A 24226-nucleotide genomic window follows, 5' to 3' on the forward strand; every position below is an offset into this window, starting at 1 on the left:
GCTGCAACATGACTTGCCAATTCTTATACTCAATGCCCCGGCCAATGAAGGCAAGCATGCCGTATGCCTTCTTGACTACCTTCTCCACCTGTGTTGCCCCTTTCAATGACCTGTGGACCTGTACTCCTAGATCTCTTTGACTTTCAATACTCTTGAGGGTTCTACCATTCACTGTATATTCCCTACCTGCATTCGACCTTCCAAAATGCATTACCTCACATTTGTCCGGATTAAACTCCATCTGCAATCTCTCCGCCCAAGTCTCCAAACAATCTAAATCCTGCTGTATCCTCCGACAGTCCTCATCGCTATCCGCAATTCCACCAACATTTGTGTCGTCTGCAAACTTACTAATCAGACCAGTTACATTTTCCTCCAAATCATTTATATATACTACAAAGAGCAAAGGTCCCAGCACTGATCCCTGTGGAACATCACTGGTCACAGCCCTCCAATTAGAAAAGCATCCTTCCATTGCTACTCTCTGCCTTCTATGACCTAGCCAGTTCTGTATCCACCTTGCCAGCTCACCCCTGATCCCGTGTGACTTCACCTTTTGTACTAGTCTACCATGAGGGACCTTGTCAAAGGCCTTACTGAAGTCCATATAGACAACATCCACTGCCCTACCTGCATCAATCATCTTAGTGACCTCCTCGAAAAACTCTATCAAGTTAGTGAGACACGACCTCCCCTTCACAAAACCATGCTGCCTCTCACTAATACGTCCATTTGCTTCCAAATGGGAGTAGATCCTGTCTCGAAGAATTCTCCCCAGTAATTTCCCTACCACTGAAGTAAGGCTCACCGGCCTGTAGTTCCCGGGATTATCCTTGCTACCCTTCTTAAACAGAGGAACAACATTGACTATTCTCCAGTCCTCCGGGACATCCCCTGAAGACAGTGAGGATCCAAAGATTTCTGTCAAGGCCTCAGCAATTCCCTCTCCAGCCTCCTTCAGTATTCTGGGGTAGATCCCATCAGGCCCTGGGGACTTATCTACCGTAATATTTTTTAAGACACCCAACACCTCGTCTTTTTGGATCTCAATGTGACCCAGGCTATCTACACACCAATTTCTTCTCTTTGGTGAATACTGATGCAAAGTATTCATTTAGTACCTCGCCCATTTCCTCTGGCTCCACACATAGATTCCCTTGCCTATCCTTCAGTGGGCCAACCCTTTCCCTGGCTACCCTCTTGCTTTTTATGTACGTGTAAAAAGCCTTGGGATTTTCCTTAACCCTATTTGCCAATGACTTTTCGTGACCCCTTCTAGCCCTCCTGACTCCTTGCTTAAGTTCCTTCCTACTTTCCTTATATTCCACGCAGGCTTAGTCTGTTCCCAGCCTTTTAGCCCTGACAAATGCCTCCTTTTTCTTTTTGACGAGGCCTACAATATCTCTCGTTATCCAAGGTTCCCGAAAATTGCCGTATTTATCCTTCTTCCTCACAGGAACATGCCGGTCCTGAATTCCTTTCAACTGACACTTGAAAGCCTCCCACATGTCAGATGTTGATTTGCCCTCAAACATCCGCCCCCAATCTATGTTCTTCAGTTCCCGCCTAATATTGATATAATTAGCCTTCCCCCAATTTAGCACATTCATCCGAGGACCACTCTTATCCTTGTCCACCAGTACTTTAAAACTTACTGAATTGTGGTCACTGTTACCGAAATGCTCCCCTACTGAAACATCTACCACCTGGCCGGGCTCATTCCCCAATACCAGGTCCAGTACCGCCCCTTCCCTAGTTGGACTGTGTACATATTGTTTTAAGAAGCCCTCCTGGATGCTCCTTACAAACTCCGCCCCGTCTAAGCCCCTGGCACTAAGTGAGTCCCAGTCAATATTGGGGAAGTTGAAGTCTCCCATCACCACAGCCCTGTTGTTTTTACTCTTTTCCAAAATCTGTCTACCTATCTGCTCCTCTATCTCCCGCTGGCTGTTGGGAGGCATGTAGTAAACCCCCAACATTGTGACTGCACCCTTCTTATTCCTGATCTCTACCCATATAGCCTCACTGCCCTCTGAGGTGTCCTCCCGTAGTACAGCTGTGATATTCTCCCGAACCAGTAGCGCAACTCCGCCTCCCCTTTTACATCCCCCTCTATCCCGCCTGAAACATCTAAATCCTGGAACGTTTAGCTGCCAATCCTGCCCTTCCCTCAACCAGGTCTCTGTAATGGCAACAACATCATAGTTCCAAGTACTAATCCAAGCTCTAAGTTCATCTGCCTCACCCGTAATACTTCTTGCCTTAAAACATATGCACTTCAGGCCACCAGACCCGCTGTGTTCAGCAACTTCTCCCTGTCTGCTCTGCCTCAGAGCCACACTGTCCCTATTCCCTAGTTCTCCCTCAATGCTCTCACCTTCTGACCTATTGCTCCCGTGCCCATCCTTTGCTAGATTCTGAATTTGTCCCATTCTTCAGGGCTATCATTGATTTTTGCCTTCTTATAAGTTTTTTCTTTCAACTTAATACTCTCCTCAACCAACTTGGTTAGCCATGGTTGGTTGATCCCTCTCTTCGAATCTTTCCTCCTTACTGGGATATATTTTTGCTGAGTCATGAATTACCTCCTTAAATATCTGCCACTGCTTGTTTACTGTCTTCCTGCTAATCTATTCACCCACTTAAGCCAACTCTATTCTTCTTTCATTTTAATTCCCTTTATTTAACTTAAACACAGTTATGTCCTGTCCTAGTTTCTCACTCTCAAACTGAATATTAAATTCTATCATATGATCACTCCTTCCTAGGGGATCTTTACTCTGGTGTCATTTGTTAAACCTGCCTTGTACCCATTACGAAATCCAGGGTAGCCTGTTCCCTGGTTGGTTCCATGACATATCGCTCTAGGAAACTATTCCTAATGCACTCTTATGAATTTGTTGCCATAGCTACCCTTTCCAACTTGATTAACCCAAATCAACATGAGGAGTAAAGTCAAGCATAATTATTGCTCTATTCTTTTTACATGCTCCTATTATTTGTTGAATTATACCCTTTCCTAGTGTGGCTATTGTTTCGGGGGTCTGTACATTGCTCCTACCAATGTCATCTTTCCCTTGTTATTTTTTCCCTTCATCAGAGTCTAGATCGTCTCTCACAAATGTAATCAATTAATATCTTACCAGTGCTACCCCACCACCTTTTCCTTCTCTGTCTTTCCGAAAGTTCAAATATCCCCCAATATTAAGTTGCCAGTTTTGATCACCTTGTAACCATGGGCACGATTCAGCAACCTCAGCACCCAGCAGGGTTCGAGGTCTGCCAGGTGAATAGCAGGAAGAAACAAAAATAGGATTCGCACGGGGCATGAACCATTTTGCGATTCAATCGGCCAACTTCCGATGGCGAGTCCCAGATCTTGCCCAAAAATAGAAAGAATATCAATAACCCTCATTTGCATTAATTTCAATCTCGTTAACAAGATTGAAGCTGAATGCAGCAGCACCCCAGTAATTATCTGACTCCCCAGCGGGAAGTCACATAAGCATCATTTAATACTCCTTCTCAGAAAATGTGACGCTGGTGCAAAGGCTACGGAAGGGACATGAGGTGAGTAGCCATTTAAATTTTCTGGCATGCAGGCCGATGGCACCAGATCTGCTGTCCCAGTGCTCGGGTGGGGGCAGGGCATCCCTCAGGGACTTTGGGCTTGGTCGGGGGAGTTGGAAGAGCATTCCAAGTCAGGGGCATGAGGGGCTTTGTGCCTGTGCCACCTACAAGCCATCTTAAACTATTGTTTACATACAGAGCAGCCATAATAGGGGCAACCACATCTCCAGCCTGTCTCTCCTACCAAAAACAAACACTTCCAGAACAAGGCCCTGCTGCAGCTTCTATCCTGAAATTCAATCTCATGTCCTTTGACTATGAACAGCCTCTAGCTTCACACCTGGAGGCTATTTCAAATGAAGAATTAGACCTGTTGTTTGTTAGATAGGTCTTCACGCTCCTCAACTCTCAAGTGCCTCCTCGAGGGCACGTGTGACATGTCAATGATTATCATAGATTATCATAGAATTTACGGTGCAGAAGGAGGCCATTCGGCCCATCGAGTCTGCACCGGCTCTTGGAAAGAGCACCCTACCCAAGGTCAACACCGCCACCCCATCCCCATAACCCAGTAACCCCACCCAACACTAAGGGCAATTTTGGACACTAAGGGCAATTTATCATGGCCAATCCACCTAACCTGCACATCTTTGGACTGTGGGAGGAAACCGGAGCACCCGGAGGAAACCCACGCTCACACGGGGAGGATGTGCAGACTCCGCACAGTGACCCAAGCCGGAATCGAACCTGGGACCCTGGAGCTGTGAAGCAATTGTGCTATCCACAAGGCTACCGTGCTGCCCTAAGTGCATTGCATGACCAGCAAATTTTGATGCCTGAACAGTGTGCCTGAACTCCGCGAGCATCAGCACCACAGAGGCAGCTGCCAACAATCAAACACTAAACTGCTGGTGGATCTTCTCCAGACCAACTGGTAAGTGTGTGGATGAGCAGAGTGCAGCTGTGAAGATCACTGCAGCCCAACGTTTTATGCCACCGTGTCATTCCAAGTCTATGGCAGGGACCTATGTGGCACATCACAGTCATCTGCCCGAGCATCAGACTATATCACCGTCAACCTGGACCAGGTCCACCAAGATGCCCGGGCTGCAGGACTTGCTACCAATCTCAGGATGCCCAAGGTCTAGGGGGTGATCCATGGCAGGCATGTCACCCTGCAAGCACCATGGCATCAGGGAGTGCCGTATATTAACTGGAAGGGGTTCCATTCCCTGAATGTTACGACCGTGTGCGACCACCGCCCCCGAATAATGACACGTGTGCCCGTTACCCTGGGAGAGTGCATGACAGCGACATCCTGGGGCACTGAGACTCCTGATGTCTTAGGGGACCACCCCACGATGACGGAGTGGCTTTTGGGGAAAGGATATCCACTGAAATCATGGCTGATAATGCTGGTGCGGAGGCCTGAGATCGAGGCAGACACCCAATAGAATGAGGCCCACGTTGCCACCCTTGCTGTCGGGCTGCTCAAGATGTGGCTCCGATGCTTTGTGGTGGTCTGCTGTGCACTTCACAATCTGGCACAGTAGCGGGAGGACATGCTGGAAGAGGAGACGGTGCAAAATGTGGCCTTGTCTGTGGAGGAGGATAAGGAGGTCCAGGAGGGGCTGGAGGATAAGCCCGAGGAGGAGCAGGATGATGGAGGACAGGCGAACGCAAAGGTCCAACATGCCAGGAAGACCCTCATCACTTCTAGATTCTGCTAGGACGAGGCGGTGTCCGTCACCTCAACGCCTCCCCTCCCTCTGTCTCCTCCCCCCAATCACCCCCCCCAACCTCCCATCCCGCTGCCCCCACCCTCCCCATTGTCCCTTTTTCCCTCCCACCCCATCATGCCAACCCCCTCCAAGAGTGTGTGTAATATCACTCCAGGGTAATGCGCCCGTGTCAGCACTCTCAGCGGGTCCCTCATTGTGGGGAAAGCTCTGGTGCTCCTCAGTTTCTGCTAAAGTCGGACTCCTGTCTTTCTGCTGACAGCACTCACAACCATCCTCTGAATGGGGTCTGCATCGAGGGCTTTTGATCCTACCACGGTGCTCGGAGGGTAGGGAGAACGGCAAGCTACAGGGGGCGGGGTTGCGGGCAAGTTCGGTGTGAAGATGTTGCTTTTAAAATTAATTTTTACGTGATGTGGGCGTCGCTGGCTAGGCCAACTTTTATTGCCAAACCCTAGCTGCTCGTCAGAAGGTAGTGGTGAGCTGCCTTCTTGAAGCACTGAACTGCCTGAGGTGCAGGTACACCCATAGTGCTGTTCGGGGGAGAGAGTTCCAGGAATTTGACCCAGCGACAGTTAAGGAATAGCAATATATTTCCAAGTCAGGATGGTGAGTGACCTCCATGTTCCCAGGTATCTGCTGCTCTTTTCCTTCCAGATGGTAGTGGGTTTGGAAGCTACTGCCTAAGGAACTTTGGCTGGTTACTGCAGTGCATCTTGTAGGTGGTACACGTGGTTGCCACTGTTCGTCGCTGGTGGAGGGATTGAATGTTTGTTGAAGGGGTAGCAATCAAACAAGCTGCTTTGTCCTGGATAGTGTCAAGCTTCGTGAGCGTTTTTGGAGCTGTACTCATTTAGGCAAGTGGAGAATATTCCATTACTCGCCTGACTTATGCCTTGTAGGTGGTGGACAGGCGTGGCGTTGAATGTCAAGGGGCGATGGCTAGATCTTCTCTCATAGGCGATGGTCATTGCCTGGCACTCATGTGGCACAAATGTAACTTGCCGGCCCAAGCCTGGATATTGTCCAGGTCTTGCTGCATTTGGACATGGACTACTTCATTATCTGAGACGCGAATGGTGCTGAATATTGTGCAATCATCTGCGAACATTCCCACTTCTGACTTTATGATGAAGGGAGGTCATTATGAAGCAGCTGAAGATGCTGGGCACTACCCGAAGGAACTCCTGCAGTGATGCGCTGGAGCTGAGATGATTGACCTCCAACCAGCTTCCTTTGTGCCAGGTATGACTTCAACCAGCGGAGTTTTTTTTCCTTGATTCCAGTTTTGCTAGGGCTCCTTCGATGCCATACTTGGTCAAATGCTGCCTTGATGTCAAAGGCAGTCACTCTCACCTCACCTCTGGCATTCTGCTCCTTTGTCCATGTTTGAACCAAGGCTGCAATGAGGTCAGGAGTTGAGTGACCCTGGCGGAACCCAAACTGAGCGTCCGTGAGCAGGTTGCTCACTATGTGCTGCTTGATAGCACTGTTGATGACACCTTCCATCACTTTGCTGATGATGGACAGTAGACTGATCGGGCGGTAATTGGCTGGGTTGGATTTATCCTGTTTCTTATGTACAGGGCACACCTGGGCATACTGGAACAGCTTGGCTAGGGGCGCAGCAAGTTTTGGAGCACAAGTCTGAGTTGGATTTATCCTGTTTCTTGCGCAAGGACACACCTGGACAATTTTCCACATTGCCAGGTAGATACCAGTGTTGTAGCTGTACTGGAACCGCTCGGCTAGGGGTTCACTAACCTCTGGAGCACAAATCTTTAGTACTATTGCCAGAATATTGTCAGGGCCCATAGCCTTTCCTGTATCCAGTGCCTTCAGCCATTTCTTGATATCATGGAGTGAATTGCATTGACTGAAGACTGACATGTGATGCTGGGGACTTCTGGAGGAGACCCAGATAGATCATCCACGTGGCACTTCCGGCTGAAGATTGCTGCGAATGCCTCAGCCTTGTCTTTTACAAGGAGGTGCTTGGCTCCTCCATCATTGGTGATGGGGATATTTGTGGAGCCTCCTCCACCAATGAATTGCTTAATTGTCCATCACCATTCACGGCTGGATGTGGCAGGACTACAGAGTTTAGACCTGATGCGGTCATTGTGGAATCACTTAGCTCTGTCTATTATTTGCTGCTTTTACTGTTTGGCACACAGGTAGTCCTGTGTTGTAGCTTCACCAGATTGACATCTCATTTTCTAGTATACCTAGTGTTGCACCTGGCATGCTCTCTTGCATTTTTCACTGATCCATGGTTGGTCCGCTGGTTTGGTGGTAATGGTAGAATGAGGGTATGATAGGCCATGAGGTTCGATCAAGTACAATTCTACTGCTGCTGCTGATGGCCCACAGCGCCTCAAGGATGTCCTGTCTTGAATTGCTAGATTTGTTTGAAGTCCATCCCATTTGGCACGGTGGTAGTGCCACACATGGAGGGTATCCTCAACGTGAAGATGGGATTTTGTCTCCATAAGGACTGTGCGGTAGTCACATCTACTGATACAATCATGGACAGATGCATCAGCAGCAGGCAGATTGGTGAGGATGAGGTCAAGTATGTTTTTCCCTTTTGTTGGTTCCCCCACCACCTGCTGCAGTCCCAGTCTAGCAGCTATGTCCATTAGGACCCAGCCAGCTCGGTCTGTGGTGGTACTACCAAGTCACTCTTGGTGATGGACATTGAAGTTCCCCACCCAGAGTATATTCAGCACCCTTGCCACCCTCAGTGAATCCTCCAAGTGGTGCTCAACACGATTCAGCAGCTGATGGCGGACGGTACGTCGTATTCAGCAGGAGGCTTCCTTCTCCATGTTTATCCTGAAGCTATGAGACTGCATGGATTGAGAGTCAATGTTGAGGACACCCAGGGAAACTTCACCCCGCTGTATACCACTGTGCCGCCACCTTTGCTGGGTCTGTCCTGCCAGTGAGACAGGACATATGCAGGAATTGTGATAGTGGTGCCTGGGACATAATCACACTCAGAATCATAAATTATAGACAATGTCAGGTTGTTGCTTGACTAGTCTGAGACAGCTCTCCCAACTTTGGCACAAGCCCCCAAATGTTACGAAGGTGGACTTTGCAGGGTTCATAGGGCTGGGTTTGCTGCTTTGCTTCCGGTGCCCAAGTTGATGCCGGGTGGTCCGTCCGATTTCCTTCCTTTTTTGTGTTTTCACAGCGGTTGAATACAACTGAGTGGTTTGCAAGGCCATTTGAGAAGGCATTTAAGAGTCAACCACATTGCCTTGGATCTGGAGTCACTTGTTGGCCAGAACAGGTGAGGCTGGCAGATTTCCTTCCCTAAAGGACATCAGTGAACCAGATAGGTTTTTCGACAATTGAGAATGGGTTCATGGTCATCCTTAGATTTTCAAACCTGGGTCCCCAGATTATTAGCTTGGGTCTCTGGATTACTAGCGCAGTGACAATACCACTACGTCACTGCCTCCTGATTAATGGGACAGAGGCTTCACATGTACGAGATGCGACATGTTTTAATAGTGAACATTTTACTGTGACAATTTTCATGCGCCCTAGCCACAGATAGTGATCTCACCAGTGCCCACTCAGTACTCCTTCACTTGATCATCTGTGGTCCACTGCTACATCCAGGTGTGCCCCCAAGAAGCACATTAGAGGTGGAAGTAGCCTGCTGCCTTTGGTACCCTGTGATTATTGTCCATTGCAGACGGCTTCTGGAGGGCCTGGAGCCGCGGGGGGGGGGGGGGGGGGGGGGGGGGGGCAGCAGATTTACTGGTGTCACTGGTGTTATTGTGCCACCCTGTTCTGCCTGTTGCCCTTGAGATGCGCCGAAGTCAGAAGGGGCAGGGGATGATTCAGAAGAACTGCAGTTTCCTTGGTGGCAGATCCCGGGTTGGCCTCCAGTGCTTCCTCCTCCCCAACGATGCCCGTAGGCTCCTGGTGGACTCCATGGGATGAAAGGGCAGCTGGAGCGAGCTCCAGAGGCCTCCGAGTCATCTGCCGCTGCCAATTCTGGAGACTCCCCATTGTCTGCACCATGGTGTTGACCATGCCATGATGACAATTGCAACTCAAGAAGTGGACGTTGTGCTCCAGGTTTTCCACTGGGGTCGCGACCGTAGCAGTTTTGGCCTTGGTGCCCCGCTTTGTTGGCACCACCTCCTGCACCTGCAGCCTTTGCGACTCCTCCAATCGGCCTTGCAGTCGCTCGAATATCACTGACACCACCTCCTGAATCTCACGGCTGTGTCCTATCATCTGCATCAGTTCAGGGAGAACGTTGTCCAGAGGCTTGGCATCTGGCTGGGAGCCAGCAAGTTTGGGGGGAGGGGGGGGGGGGAAGAGGGGCTTTGGGATGGCCCAGCCTTGTAAGATGGAGATACAATGGACATGTGGCCAGTGAGAGGAAAGGATCATTTTGTCTAACGGGTCACCTGGGTGAAAGGGCAGTGGTTCCTCACATCTCTCGTGCAGACAACCTCGCCATTGGTGACTGCTCTCCCCGACGGGCAACCCCGCCATTTCTAGGGCCCGTTCCTCATAGGGGGCAAGTACTTGAATCTCCAGGATTCCCCCCTCACCCCCGTCTTGGTCAATTTCCGTTTACTATGGGCAATCTTCTGTGGGGACAAAGAGGACATTGTGAGCCACAGGCTTGAAGGATCAGGGTGTCTATAGTAGGTGGCATGCATGGGCACAGCAACTGGTCATGAAGGGGTTGTGCTGGTGGGTGCCAGGAGGTTCTGAGGAACAAACTCGAAGGTTGGGTGTCGGGAGGGTGTGAGGTGTCAGCCAGTGGATTTGTGTTTTGGGGGGGGGGGGGGGGGGGGGGGGGGGGGGGGGGGAGAGACAACACCTGTTGAGGGGTTGCGGGTGGAGGAGAGAGGCGGTAACTTACCCTTGCAGCTCGTTGGAGGCGGTTTGTCTTCTTCAGACATTGAACGGCAGTTCGCCTGGAAATGCTGCCCACACTGACAGCCACTGCCACCGCCTCCCTGGCGGCATTGCTGACCGTGCTGTTGGTCCTCTGACCCCCTCGGGGAACAGGGTCACCCGCCTCTCATCCACAGCGTCAAGAAACCTTGCAAGGTTGGCATTACCAAAGCAAGGTCTGCGCGTTGCCATGTGTTAAAGTGAGTGGTGAGGGATCGCTTAAATGCAGCTCCCCCTTTTTAGCAGTGAGCTGCTTAGGTGCGAGTCGGACGAATCAGGTGGCTAGGGAACCAATAATCTCGTCGGGGCTCATTTGTGGCACTAAGTGCCTTTGAATGCAGACCAACATGGACGTCGCAAACCACCCCGCCAAACTCGCCCCAAATCAGACTTTGCAATTATTCCGTTGAAGCGTGCCCTTATCTGCGTAATGGCATGAGATCCTAGCCTTTTAACCAATTTGCGCCATCAGTTCATCTACTTTATTCTGAATGCTTCGTTCATTAAAATAGAAAGCCTTTAGGCTTGCCCTTTGCCACTTTTAATTATAACTTTTCTTAGTACTGTGGCCCTATTTGTTTCTCACCCTTAATTACACTGGTAGTAATCCTGAGATCACAACCTTTTGAGGTCCTAATTTTCAACTTACTTCCTAGCTCCCTATATTCTGCTTTTAGGATATCATCCCTTTTATTACTTAAAATTTATTGGTTCCCCGGGGAATTCTTAATAGGTGCTAGCTTTGAGCAAGTGAGGTTAGAAAGAACTTTTTATTGAACTATTATGATGGAAGCATAGTGAAGGGGGGCCAGAATATTGAACCCATAGGCAAATATTTGCAACTGACTGTCTGTCCCTAATACAATATACAGTCCTTTACAGAATAAAATCACAGGAGGTCAAACTGGTCCTTCCTCAGAATCAAAATTAGAAACTTAAATAGGATAGGCTTCCGTCCCCATCTACAGAAATGCAGCTAGAATATCACTTGCAAATTTTTTTCCTGTTGTCACACTGTTAGCTCTGGAGGCCCACCATGACCTATTCTTGGCCCCTCTCCTAGTTCTCATTTAGATCCTACCCCTCAGCGATATCACCTGAAAGCACAGAGTTAGTTTTCACATGTACACTGACACTAGCTCTGCCTCACCAGCAGATCTCTTGACTTCTCCAATATTGTTAAAGTATCAGACTACTTATCTGACCTCCAGAGCTGAATTAAATGAAGCCATTGCTTTCATTCCTGTTCCAAACTCCGGTCCCTAGCTACCAATTCCATCCCTCACCCTGGTCCAATCTGTTCATAATCCATGTGTCATATCTGGCCCGGAGATAAGCTTCTGACCACATGCTCATGCCATCATCAAGAACACCTATTTACACCTCCGTAACAGTGTCTGGCTTCACTCCTGTGTCAGCTAATCCACTTAAATGAAGCAAAATATTTTATGTAAGGAACAGGTCACAATTTGTAAATGGGTGTACGAGTTTGTCCACAAGATGGCACTGTTGTTTACTTTTTGCAGCTCAAGCTTAATGCTATATGTGACTGTAAGCCTTTGCTCCTTCAATCTGAAAGATAAGACTGCTGTACGTACGGCCCCTTTGGATGCTTACGGTAATAATGAATGTTCCGAATCCAGTGTTGTGAAGATTCCTCGGAGCCTGTTTTTGTTGGCATTGGTCTCTTTCCAAGAAATTCCTCAATGACTGAGAGTGTAGAAAGGCTCTGGCTGCAGAGAGGAGAGCAAAATAAAAAACAGACAAGAACAGTATGAAGCTCAGGAGACTGAAAGGCACAATTTTCACAATGAACAATGCCTCTGGTGTTAAACTCATTTAATCAATCATATGCTGGGAGAAAACTATGGGAACAGGAGGAAATCAAAGTCATGTTCTTGCTTGGTTTATTTATTAAATTAGTGCTACTCCTTAAAACCAATACACTATTCATGTTGTGTATGATGCTTCTCTTGTTATACCCGCTCGCCCTAGTATCCACCCTGTTCTAGGGTCCACTAGACCCAGTAATGCACCACCCTGCTCTACAGCCAGAGATCTGTACCCCCAGTAATGTACTCCGTTGTAGTCACAGACATCTGAGGAAAGGATGGCGAAGATGATTCTGGATATGAGCGAAAGTAACAGGGTAGTTATTATGGGAGACTTTAACTTTCCAAATATTGACTGGAAAATATATAGTTCGAGTACAATAGATGGGTCGTTTTTTGTACAGTGTGTGCAGGAGGGTTTCCTGAAACAATATGTTGACAGGCCAACAAGAGGCGAGGCCACGTTGGATTTGGTTTTGGGTAATGAACCAGGCCAGGTGTTGGATTTGGAGGTAGGAGAGCACTTTGGGGACAGTGACCACAATTCGGTGACGTTTACGTTAATGATGGAAAGGGATAAGTATACACCGCAGGGCAAGAGTTATAGCTGGGGGAAGGGCAATTATGATGCCATTAGACGTGACTTGGGGGGGATAAGGTGGAGAAGTAGGCTGCAAGTGTTGGGCACACTGGATAAGTGGGGCTTGTTCAAGGATCAGCTACTGCGTGTTCTTGATAAGTATGTACCGGTCAGACAGGGAGGAAGGCGTCGAGCGAGGGAACCGTGGTTTACCAAGGAAGTGGAATCTCTTGTTAAGAGGAAGAAGAAGGCCTATGTGAAGATGAAGTGTGAAGTTTCGGTTGGGGCGATGGATAGTTACAAGGTAGCGAGGAAGGATCTAAAGAGAGAGCTAAGACGAGCAAGGAGGGGACATGAGAAGTATTTGGCAGGTAGGATCAAGGAAAACCCAAAAGCTTTCTATAGGTATGTCAGGAATAAGCGAATGACTAGGGAAAGAGTAGGACCAGTCAAGGACAGGGATGGGAAATTGTGTGTGGAGTCTGAAGAGATAGGCGAGATACTAAATGAATATTTTTCGTCAGTATTCACTCAGGAAAAAGATAATGTTGTGGAGGAGAATGCTGAGCCCCAGGCTAATAGAATAGATGGCATTGAGGTACGTAGGGAAGAGGTGTTGGCAATTCTGGACAGGCTGAAAATAGATAAGTCCCCGGGACCTGATGGGATTTATCCTAGGATTCTCTGGGAGGCCAGGGAAGAGATTGCTGGACCTTTGGCTTTGATTTTTATGTCATAATTGGCTACAGGAATAGTGCCAGAGGACTGGAGGACAGCAAATGTGGTCCCTTTGTTCAAAAAGGGGAGCAGAGACAACCCCGGCAACTATAGACCGGTGAGCCTCACGTCTGTAGTGGGTAAAGTCTTGGAGGGGATTATAAGGGACAAGATTTATAATCATCTAGATAGGAATAATATGATCAGGGATAGTCAGCATGGCTTTGTGAAGGGTAGGTCATGCCTCACAAACCTTATTGAGTTCTTTGAGAAGGTGACTGAACAGGTAGACGAGGGTAGAGCAGTTGATGTGGTGTATATGGATTTCAGCAAAGCGTTTGATAAGGTTCCCCACGGTAGGATATTGCAATGGTAGGATTTTTATCAATGACCTCGAGGAAGGCGCAGAAGGGTGGGTGAGTAAATTTGCAGACGATACTAAAGTCGGTGGTGTTGTCGATAGTGCGGAAGGATGTAGCAGGTTACAGAGGGATATAGATAAGCTGCAGAGCTGGGCTGAGAGGTGGCAAATGGAGTTTAATGTAGAGAAGTGTGAGGTGATTCACTTTGGAAGGAATAACAGGAATGCGGAATATTTGGCTAATGGTAAAGTTCTTGAAAGTGTGGATGAGCAGAGGGATCTAGGTGTCCATGTACATAGATCCCTGAAAGTTGCCACCCAGGTTGATAGGGTTGTGAAGAAGGCCTATGGAGTGTTGGCCTTTATTGGTAGAGGGATTGAGTTCCGGAGTCGGGAGGTCATGTTGCAGCTGTACAGAACTCTGGTACGGCCGCATTTGGAGTATTGCGTACAGTTCTGGTCACCGCATTATAGGAAGGACGTGGAGGCTTTGGAGCGGGTGCAGAGGAGATTTACCAGGATGTTGCCTGGTATGGAGGGAAAATCTTATGAGGAAAGGCTGACGGACTTGAGGTTGTTTTCGTTGGAGAGAAGAAGGTTAAGAGGAGACTTAATAGAGGCATACAAAATGATCAGGGGGTTGGATAGGGTGGACAGTGAGAGCCTTCTCCCGCGGATGGATATGGCTGGCACGAGGGGACATAACTTTAAACTGAGGGGTAATAGATATAGGACAGAGGTCAGAGGTAGGTTCTTTACGCAAAGAGTAGTGAGGCCGTGGAATGCCCTACCTGCTACAGTAGTGAACTCGCCAACATTGAGGGCATTTAAAAGTTTATTGGATAAACATATGGATGATAATGGCATAGTGTAGGTTAGATGGCTTTTGTTTCGGTGCAACATCGTGGGCCGAAGGGCCTGTACTGCGCTGTATTGTTCTATGTTCTATGTTCTATCTAGCCACCCCACCTCAAGCCCCCTACTCTGCACAGTTCAGAATGAATGTTCTCCCGGGGCAATAGAGTCCTGGAAGGATAACACTGATACTTAGAATCATAGAATTTACAGTGCAGAAGGAGGCCACCCGGCCCATCGAGTCTGCACCAGCCCTTAGAAAGAGCACCCCATCCAAGCCCACGCCTCCACACTATCCCCATGACCCAGCAACCACACCTAACTTTTTTTGGACACGAAGGGCAATTTATCATGGCCAATCCACCTAACCTGCACATCTTTGGACTGTGGGAGGAAACCGGACCGGAGGAAACCCACGCACACACGGGGAGAACGTGCAGACACCGCACAGACAGTGACCCAAGCCAGGAATCAAACCTGGGACCTTGGAGCTGTGAAGCAACTGTGCTAATCACAATGCTACCGTGCTGCCCCTTTGTTTTTGTTTTTTTAATATATAGTGGGAAACACTGAACGTTGTTCATTTTCTCAGGATTAAACCTTTCGGCAAGCTTAATGAAGATAAGTAACCAAGTGCTGAAAATAAATTAGGCTCATTTAAAAAGAGGAAATGATCAAAGGATTAAGCTTTTAGGCTCCAGAGCACAGGTATAAAAAAAATAAGCAAGTCATTCGGAGATATTTAAAGGAAGCTCAGATCAGAGTTGGTAAAGTCTCTAGATCTGCTTTGAGAGTGATCTTGTCTCGCCTCTACACCCACACAGCCGTTTCTTCCAGCAGGAATTATTTAACAGTTATTGGGGCACGAACCCTGGCTGATTTCCTCTCCTTCACCCAAGTGTGTCAAATGCCAGTTGCAGAACCCTACTGCCAATCGAGTGACAGCAGCTACTTGAGGGCATATTCTGCAACCTCACTGGTGTGAGATGCAGCATTATAATGGGAGAGGCATCTACCCACTGGGAGGACATGGATCAATGTCTAATGTGCATAACATTATCAATAAATTCCTATGCAGCACCAATGCCCTAGTCTATGCCAATTTATTTTAAATGCCCCAATCTGAGCCACAACTGAAGAGCCCCAACAATATCACCAGCCAGATACAATGCTGGACCGCATTGGTAAACCAACACAAAGCATTCCCCTCATGTATCCCCCAACTCAAACAGAAATATTAGAATGGAGGGTGGGTTTCTGCTGCATCCTCAATTAGCCAGGGTACAGGAGGAAGTTAGTATCCCTAAGGGTTCAGTGAAATATCCAATATTGCCGAACTATGCAGTCTAGCAAGGTCTCCTGTTTCATCTGCAACTTTGCTGAACTCAGCACGAGTGGTTGGAGGAGCACAATAGTTGGGCTAAGCAGCCCTGGGGGGAAAAGAACACCAAAACATTAATCCAGGCTCCTGAAAGCCCACAGTGGCAGACTGCCGGGAACTGTGCGTGTGCAGCAAGCGAAAGAAAACGAGGTCAGCTCAAGCAGTGATGCTTCCGCCACTGTCAAAACAGCCTCAACCACATCCCAGCCTGAGTCAGTGCCTTTGGGAGAAAACTAAATACAAACTGCTGTGCTCAGCAGGAACTCCAATCTGACCCTTACCATTTTGTGCATCATTCTCCTTAATGCTCTCTTACCTAAACACAAGGATCTTGTCTCCAAGCTTCAGACTCTCTTCAATCAACTCAAACAGCAGAACCATTTTTGCAGAGTTCTCTAGCAAGCCAGGTTGGTAGTTTGCCAATACATCTTTAGCCTGAGAGATATAGAGAGTTCAGTGCACTTAATTCATCTATATTAAGTTCTAAAAGATGATATAATATTTTACACAAGGGAAACAACAGTGAGCAAAATAAATAGGCAGTTAGTTGAGCCCATTATTGGAATAGAGCTCAAATTGGGAAACCAAGTGCTTGTTAAAAGGGATCAGAGGACAGTAAAGCAACATGACACAGGACGAGTAACAGAATGTCAATTCACATCCAATTCTCCACTCAGGTTCTAGACACTTTGCCTTGCCCAGAGAAGGAGCAGGGGGCGATCCAAAGGAGTTCTCATAAACCAGCTGCAGAATGGAAGTGGCAACGGTATAAGGGCAGCTCCTTGCAACATAGATGAATGTTGGGCAAAAGGAACAAGATAATATTATTTTGAATGGAGCGGGCTGCCTGGGGCAGTGGAGTGGGAGAGGTGCAGTGGAAATCATCATCTCCCTCAGATGGGCTGCTCAAGGAACAGTATTTATTGGTGATAAAAAAATCAGACTTGGACCTGCCATGGTCCAGTCCCCGGGTCTCAAAAAGCCTAAATACAGATGAGAGACAGGAGGTTGTATGGCACTTACCCACTCGTATGTTATGACCTGGTTGGCTTTGTCCTGGAAATGGTTGAATCCGACATTCTGGGTGAACTTGCTGTTTGCGGAATCTATGGTGGCAGCGGCACTTTCAGTTTTCCTTTTACTCCCAATTGGCAGAGCGCGAGCATTCGGTGTGCCTGCATTAAGGTCATTTACCTCAAGATCCAAATCTGGATCATTGGCCAGGTTCTCTTTCTGCAGAGCCTCATAAAGTACATCTGGGTGGTTCCAGATCTGGGAAAGATGGAGCAGACCAAGAACAATCAATCACCTTTACAGTTTGCCACACTCCAATACGTACCCACATTAATATGCAGAAGACATGGCATTCTACAAGTGCCTGGGAGCCAGGGGAAACCCCCAGGTCAGCCGCGGAGTATGGGCAAGTCTCCATGCCAGCCGGGGAGTGAGGGCTAGCCCTCAGGTAAGCCGGGGAGTGAGGGCAAGCCCCCAGGTTAGGTAGGGAGCGAAGGCAGTTCCCCCGGCCAGCCGGGGAGCGAGGGCAAGCTCCCAGGCCAGCCAGGGAGCGAGGACAAGACCCCAGGCCAGCCGGGGAGCGAGGGCAAGACCCCAGGCCAACCGGGAAGTGAGGGCAAGTCCACAGGCCAACCGGGAAGGGCAAGCCCTCAGGCCAGCCAGGGAGTGAGGGCAAGCCCCCAGGCCAGCTGGGGAGCGAGGGCTAGCCCCCCCAGGTCAGCCGGGGAGCGAAGACAAGCCCCCAGGTTAGGGAGAGAGCGAGGGCAGGTCCCCAGGTTAGGTAGGGAGCGAGGACAGGTCCCCCGGCCAGCCAGGGAGCGAAGGCAAGCCCCCAGGCCAGCCAGGAAGCGAGGGAAAGTCCCCAGGCCAGCCAGGGAGAGAGGGCAAGACCCCAGGTCAGCCAGGGAGCGAGGGCAAGACCCCAGGCCAGCAAGGGAGCGAGGGCAAGCCCCCAGGTCAGGTTGGGAGCGAGGGAAACCCCAGGCCAGCCAGGGAGCGAGGGAAAGCCCCCAGGCCAGCGGGGAGCGAGGGAAACACCAGGCCAGCCAGGGAGTGAGGGCAAGTCTCCATGCCAGCCGGGGAGTGAGGGCAAGCCCCCAGGCCATGTGGAGGCACGGGCAAGTCCCCAGGTCAGGTTGGGAGCGAGGGCAAGGCCCCAGGCCAGCCGGGGAGCGAGGGCAAGCCCCCAGGTCAGGTTGGGAGCGAGGGAAACCCCAGGCCAGCCAGGGAGCGAGGGAAAGCCCCCAGGCCAGCGGGGAGCGAGGGAAACACCAGGCCAGCCAGGGAGTGAGGGCAAGTCTCCATGCCAGCCAGGGAGTGAGGGCAAGTCCCCAGGCCATGTGGAGACACGGGCAAGTCCCCAGGTCAGGTTGGGAGCGAGGGCAAGGCCCCAGGCCAGCCGGGGAGTGAGGGAAAGTCCCCAGTGCAGGCGGGGAGCGAGGGCAAGTCTCCAAGCCAGCCGGGGACTGGGGGCAAGGCCCAGGCCAGCCGGGGAGTGAGGGTAAGCCTCTACTTCAGTTACCAGAAACACAGGGTATGACACTCCAGCTTGTCACGGGTGAGATTTGAAGTAAGGTACTCCATTGAGGTCAAGCATTGAGTTGGCCTTGAAGCCACACCTTTCTCCCTCAGAAGAATTTTGCCATGGAATCTTTGATGTCCATCTGAATCATAGAAACGGCTCAATGTTTTCTATTTTTGTGTATTCTGCAAATACTGAAATTGTGCCCTGCGCACCCATTGATATGTATCAACAAAAGCAATGGTCCTAGTATCATCCCGTGGGGGAACCCCACCTTCCTCCAGTATGAAAGCAGTCGCTCACCACTACTCGGTTTACCATCACTTTGTCAACATTATACCCATGCTGTCACTGACCCTTTTATTCCATGTATTACAACTTTGCTGACATGTCTGTCATGTGGCAACTTATCAAACGCCCATTGGACATCCGTACCCACATCAACCGCATGACCCTCATCTACCCTGTTACCTTCTTCGAAAAAACTCAATCAATTTAGATAACCACAATTTATCAAAATCCACACTTGCTTTCCATGCATAAATCCCCTTTTTGCGGCACTGTGGCACAGTGGTTAGCACTGTTGCTTCACAGCACCAGGGACCCAGGTTCGATTCCTAACTTGGGTCACTGTCTGTGCGGAGGCTGCACGTTCTCCTCATGTCTGCGTGGGTTTCCTCCGGGTGCTCCGGTTTCCTCCCACAAGTCCCGAAAGACGTGCTTGTTAGGTGAATTGGACATTCTGAATTCTCCCTCTGTGAACAGGGGCCGGAGTGTGGTGACTAGGGGATTTTCACAGTAACTTCATTGCAGTGTTAATAAAAGCCTACTTGTGGCACTAATAAAGATTATTATTGTGGTCCCTAATTGATCACACCCCTCCTCTTACTACCTACACACTTCTCAGAAAGACTTTTGAATTCCCTTTCCCTATGAAGATGATGCTCTTCTAAGATTGAGCTGCTGGGCACGTAAAATGTAGTGCACGATGTTTCACAAAACTTGCTTCATCATGTTTGGACAGGAGTCATGTTAGTCAAATCTGATGGTGATTGTGCTAGCAAGCAGGCTGCAGCCAGGATGTGCGCGGAGATCAGAATGCGTGAGGATTCTGTTCAATATCCCTTTCCATTTGTGACCGCACTCCATTCCTTTACCCTCTATCTGCCTCATTCTCACGCACTCAAGGCCATCGCTTCTTCACGGTGCCCGGATTTCACCATGAATTCTTCTCTCTGCCATTGGGTTTTTCTACGTGAACGGCCATTTTGCTCTCTAGCGATCTAATAACTTTCCAAGTCTTTCCAAGGACTTAAATTTGTTTCCTCAGTCTCTGTGTCTTCCCTTCTCAAATTTGGCTGCTTTCCTGGGCTATTCCGAATAAGAGTCATACCGGACCCGAAGTGTTAACTCTGTTTTCCGCTCCCCCAGATGCTGCCAGACCTGCTGGGTTTATAGCTTATGCAGTATTTAGCTTTTATTCTAATCAAACCACATAGCCCTTTCAACTTTGTCTTCTTTGTGCACTTTGATTTTGCTTTGTAAATATCTATCACAATGAGAGATTTTTTTTAAAGTAGCAGAAATGTAATGTCAGCAGTGTGAATATTTCACTTTTTGCATCAAGCATCACCATCAAACACCAGGTATAGTCCAGGTTAGATACAGAATAAAACATCCTTCAGGCAGTCTCATCACCCATTCCCTTGAGTTCAAGATGGTACACAAGCCCTAACACTAACAGAAGGTAGTCAGTTGTCAGGCTCATCAAGAAACCTGCCATTGATCGCTTATTCTATTGAACAAAGACACAAGACATTTTATCAAACCAAACAGGTTTCCCTTCTACCACCTAGTTCTGAAAGATAGACGCATACCTTACAGCAGACACAGAATGCTTTCAGAGGATTAAGCCCCAACCAGCCACTGTTGCCTGCATCTCGGAAACGGTTCATAAACTCGGTGTACAGTGATCGCTGAATTTTGGAGAGACGGACTAGCAGCACGTGTTCTTCTTTATCAGGAAGGTGACCTCTCAAGACGTCGTGGCCTCGCCTGTAACGAGTCAAATGTCATTAATCCTTAGAAGTAGCAGCCCATAATAACGCAACACAATGTCATTAATTTGAGAGCTGAGGGTCTGCAAAGTTTCTTACTGGCAGTTTTGTTAAACAGGTTACTCTGACACAGAATACCAATGATTGAAAAACGCCACAGCTCAGGGAAAAGCAAATCAAGCAAAATTTGAGTTCTGATGAAAGGTCATCAAAATGAAATGTTAACTTTGTTGCTCTCTCCACAGGCTGTTCTGCTGAGTATTTCCAGCATTTTTCTGTTTATATTTTAAGGACCTGTTTAAGGATCCTTGCTGCACAAAATAGCTGTGACAAGGTGCCCATAGTAATACCAGTAAAGATTCTGATGATGCTGAGCAGCACAGAAACGGTTATTTGGCCCATCATTTCTGAAAGGCACATCTAAATTATTCTATCCCCTTTTGGAGTTTATTTTCCATCACCTGTCAAATAATGCATTCCAGATCATAACACCTCATTGTGTATTTCACTTCGGTCTCATTTAGCCAATTAACTTAAATTGATGACTCAGGTTACCAACTCTTTTGCTACTGGTAATAGTTTCTTCTTATTTACATCAAAATCCTTAATGATTTTGAACACCTCAAGAAATCTTGCCGTAACCCAAGGTGAACAACAGCTCTCGTTAAGCTCTCCAGTGTGGACAAATAACAAGTACAAAGATTGAACAATTAATGATAGAATATGGGCCCCACAGAAAGTCTTTGCTTCAAGTAATTAGTTGCTGGAAAACGTGATGTTTTGCCTAATGACATTATGTGAAATAGTATACAAGGCACAAAAACCCCTCTCATGATTGTCTGATCCCTACCCTACCCAAGACTCAGCTCTCACAGGTCAAATATGAGAGTTACACAGGAATGTCCAGGCGTATGGCAACATTAAACAGCAACAACCCAATGTGAATGCAAAGTTTTAACTGGAGAATGACATCGGCAGAGAATAAAGTTTTGCGAGACGTGATAAACGAGGACTTCCTGTACATGTTTCATTGTGAAATATATTTTAAAATTCACTTACAGGATGTGGGCTCCGCTGACTAGGACAGCATTTGTTGCCCATTCCTAATTGCCCTCAAGAAAGTAGTGGTGAACTGCCTTCTTGAACTGCTGCAATCCATGTGGGGTAGGTACACCCACAGTGCTATTAGGGAGGGAATTCCAGGATTTTGATCCAGCCACAGTGAAGGAACGACAATATATTTCCAAGTCAGGATGGTGAGTGGCTTGGAGAGAACTTCCATGTAGTGGTGTTCCCATCTATTTGCTGCCCTGTCCTTCTAGATGGTAGTGGTCATGGGGTTTGGAAGATGCTGCCTAAGAAGCTTTTGTGTGTTTTTTCAGTGCATCTTGTAGATGATACACATTGCTAACTGTGCGTCGGTGGTGGAGGGATTGAATATTTGAGGAAGGGGTAGGAATCAAACTGGCTTCTTTGTCCTGCATGGTGTTGAGCTTCCTAAGTGCTGTTGCAACTACGCTTATTCAGACAAGTAGAGTGTATTCCATCACACTCCTGACTTGTGCCTCATAGGTGGTGGACAGGCTTTGCCATTTGTCAGCCCAAGCCAAGATATTGTCCAGGTCTTGCTGCATTTGGACATGGACTACTTCTGAGGAGTTGTGAATGGTGAACATTGTGCAATCATCAGCAAACATCTCCACATCCGATCTTATGATGGAAGGTCATTGATGAAGCAGCTGAAGACGGTTGGGTCTAGGACATTACCATGAGGAATTCCTGTAATGATGTCCTGGAGCTGAGATGATTTGAGCTCCAACCACCACAGCCATCTTCCTTTGTGTTGGTATGACTCCAACCAACAGAGGGTTTACCAGACTCCAGTTTTACTAGGGCTCCTTGATGCCATTCTCGGTCAAATACTGCGCTGATACTCTCGCCCCACCTCTGTAGTTCAGCTCTTTTGTCCAGGTTTGAACCAAGGTTGCAATGAGGTCAGGAATTGAATGATCCAGGCAGAACCCAAACTGAGTGAGGTTATTGCTAGTAAATGCCACTTGATGGCGCTGTTGATGACTCCTTCCATCACTTTACTGATGATTGAGAGTAGACTGATAGGGCAGTAAATGGCTGAGTTAGATTTGTCTTGTTTCTTGTGTACTGTTTCCACATGGTCAGGTAGATGGCAGCATTGGAACAGCATAGCTAGTAGCAAGCAAGTTCTGGTGCACAAGTCTTCAGTATTATTGCCGGAATATTGTCAGGTCCCATAGGCTTTACAGGATCCAGTGCCTTCAGCCATTTCTTGATATCAAGTACAGCGAATTGAATTGACTGAAGACTGACATCTGTGATTCTGGGCCCTCCGGATGGATCATTCACTCTGCAATTCTGGATGAAGGTTGCAGCAAATACTTCAGCCTTGTCTTTTGCACTGATGTGCTGGGCTCCTCCATTATTGAGGATGTGGATAATTGTGGAACCAAAAGAGAAAATGCTGGAAAATCTCAGCAGATTTGGCAGCATGTGTAGGAGAGAAAAGAGCTAATGTTTCAAGTCCTGGTGACCCTTTGTCAAAGCTAGAATAATTGTGGAGCTTTGTCCTCCAGTGAGTTCTCTAATTGTCCACCACCATTAACACTGGATGTGGCAGGAATGCAGAGCTTAGATCTGATCCAATGCTTAGATCTATTACTGCTTATGCTGTTTGGCACACAAGTAGTCTTATGTTGTAGTTTCATCAGGTAGGCACCTCATTTTTAGGTATGCCTGGTGTTGCTCCTAGCTTTATTATCCTGGCTTTGACATCGGGTCATCTGGACTCGAAACGTTAGCTCTTTTATCTCCCCACAGATGCTGGCACACCTGCTCTCCTGCACTCTTCATTGAACCAGGGTTGATCCCCTGGCTTGGTGGTAATGGTAGAGTGGAAGATTTGCCGGGCCATAGGGTTACAGGCTGGGCGACACGGTAGCAGTGTTGCTTCACAGCGTCAAGGGCCCGGGTTCGATTCCCAGCTTGAGTCACTGACTGTGCGGAGTCTGCACATTCTTCCCGTGTCTGCGTGGGTTTCTTCCGAGTACTCCGGTTTCCTCCCACAAGTCCCGAAAGATGTGCTTGTTAGGTGAATTGGACATTCTGAATTCTCCCTCCGTGTACCTGAACAGGCGCCATAGTGTGGCGACTTGGGGATTGTCACAGTAACTTCACTGCAGTAAGCCTACTTGTGACACTAATAAAGATTATTATTGTTAAAGACAGTGGTTGGGTACAATTCTGCTGCTGCTCTGCAGCACCTCATGGATGCCCAGTCTTTCTTTTTATAAATTTAGAGTATCCAATTATTTTTTTATCCAATTAAGGAGCAATTTAGCATGGCGAATCCACCTATCTGCACATCTTTTGGGTTGTGGGGGTGAGACCCACACAGACACGGGGAGAATTGTGGGCAGCAAGGTAGCATAGTGGCTAGCACTGTGGCTTCACAGTGCCAGGGTCCCAGGTTCGATTCCCCGCTGGGTCACTGTCTGTGCGGAGTCTGCACGTTCTCCCCGTGTCTGTGTGGGATTCCTCCGGGTGTTCCGGTTTCCTCCCACAGTCCAAAGACGTGCAGGTTAGGTGGATTGGCCATAAATTGCCTTTCGTGTCTAAAAAGGTTAG

General features: G+C 48.3%; 1 protein-coding gene across 1 annotated transcript in view; it reads right to left on the minus strand.

The window, feature by feature from the left end:
• The window catches only part of rad54l2 (RAD54 like 2), a 205552-nt gene that overhangs the window by 32413 nt on the left and 148913 nt on the right, over nucleotides 1-24226 (minus strand). Inside the window, exons 12-15 of the mRNA XM_072472078.1 lie at nucleotides 20387-20564; nucleotides 16997-17245; nucleotides 16290-16408; nucleotides 11865-11980 (exon numbers count right to left, since the gene is read on the minus strand). Of these exons, the coding sequence (XP_072328179.1) occupies nucleotides 11865-11980; nucleotides 16290-16408; nucleotides 16997-17245; nucleotides 20387-20564 (662 nt within the window). The remainder of the gene's footprint in view (nucleotides 1-11864; nucleotides 11981-16289; nucleotides 16409-16996; nucleotides 17246-20386; nucleotides 20565-24226) is intronic.

This window comes from Scyliorhinus torazame, chromosome 13 (assembly GCF_047496885.1).
Source record: "Scyliorhinus torazame isolate Kashiwa2021f chromosome 13, sScyTor2.1, whole genome shotgun sequence".
Taxonomy (NCBI): Eukaryota; Metazoa; Chordata; class Chondrichthyes; order Carcharhiniformes; family Scyliorhinidae; genus Scyliorhinus; species Scyliorhinus torazame.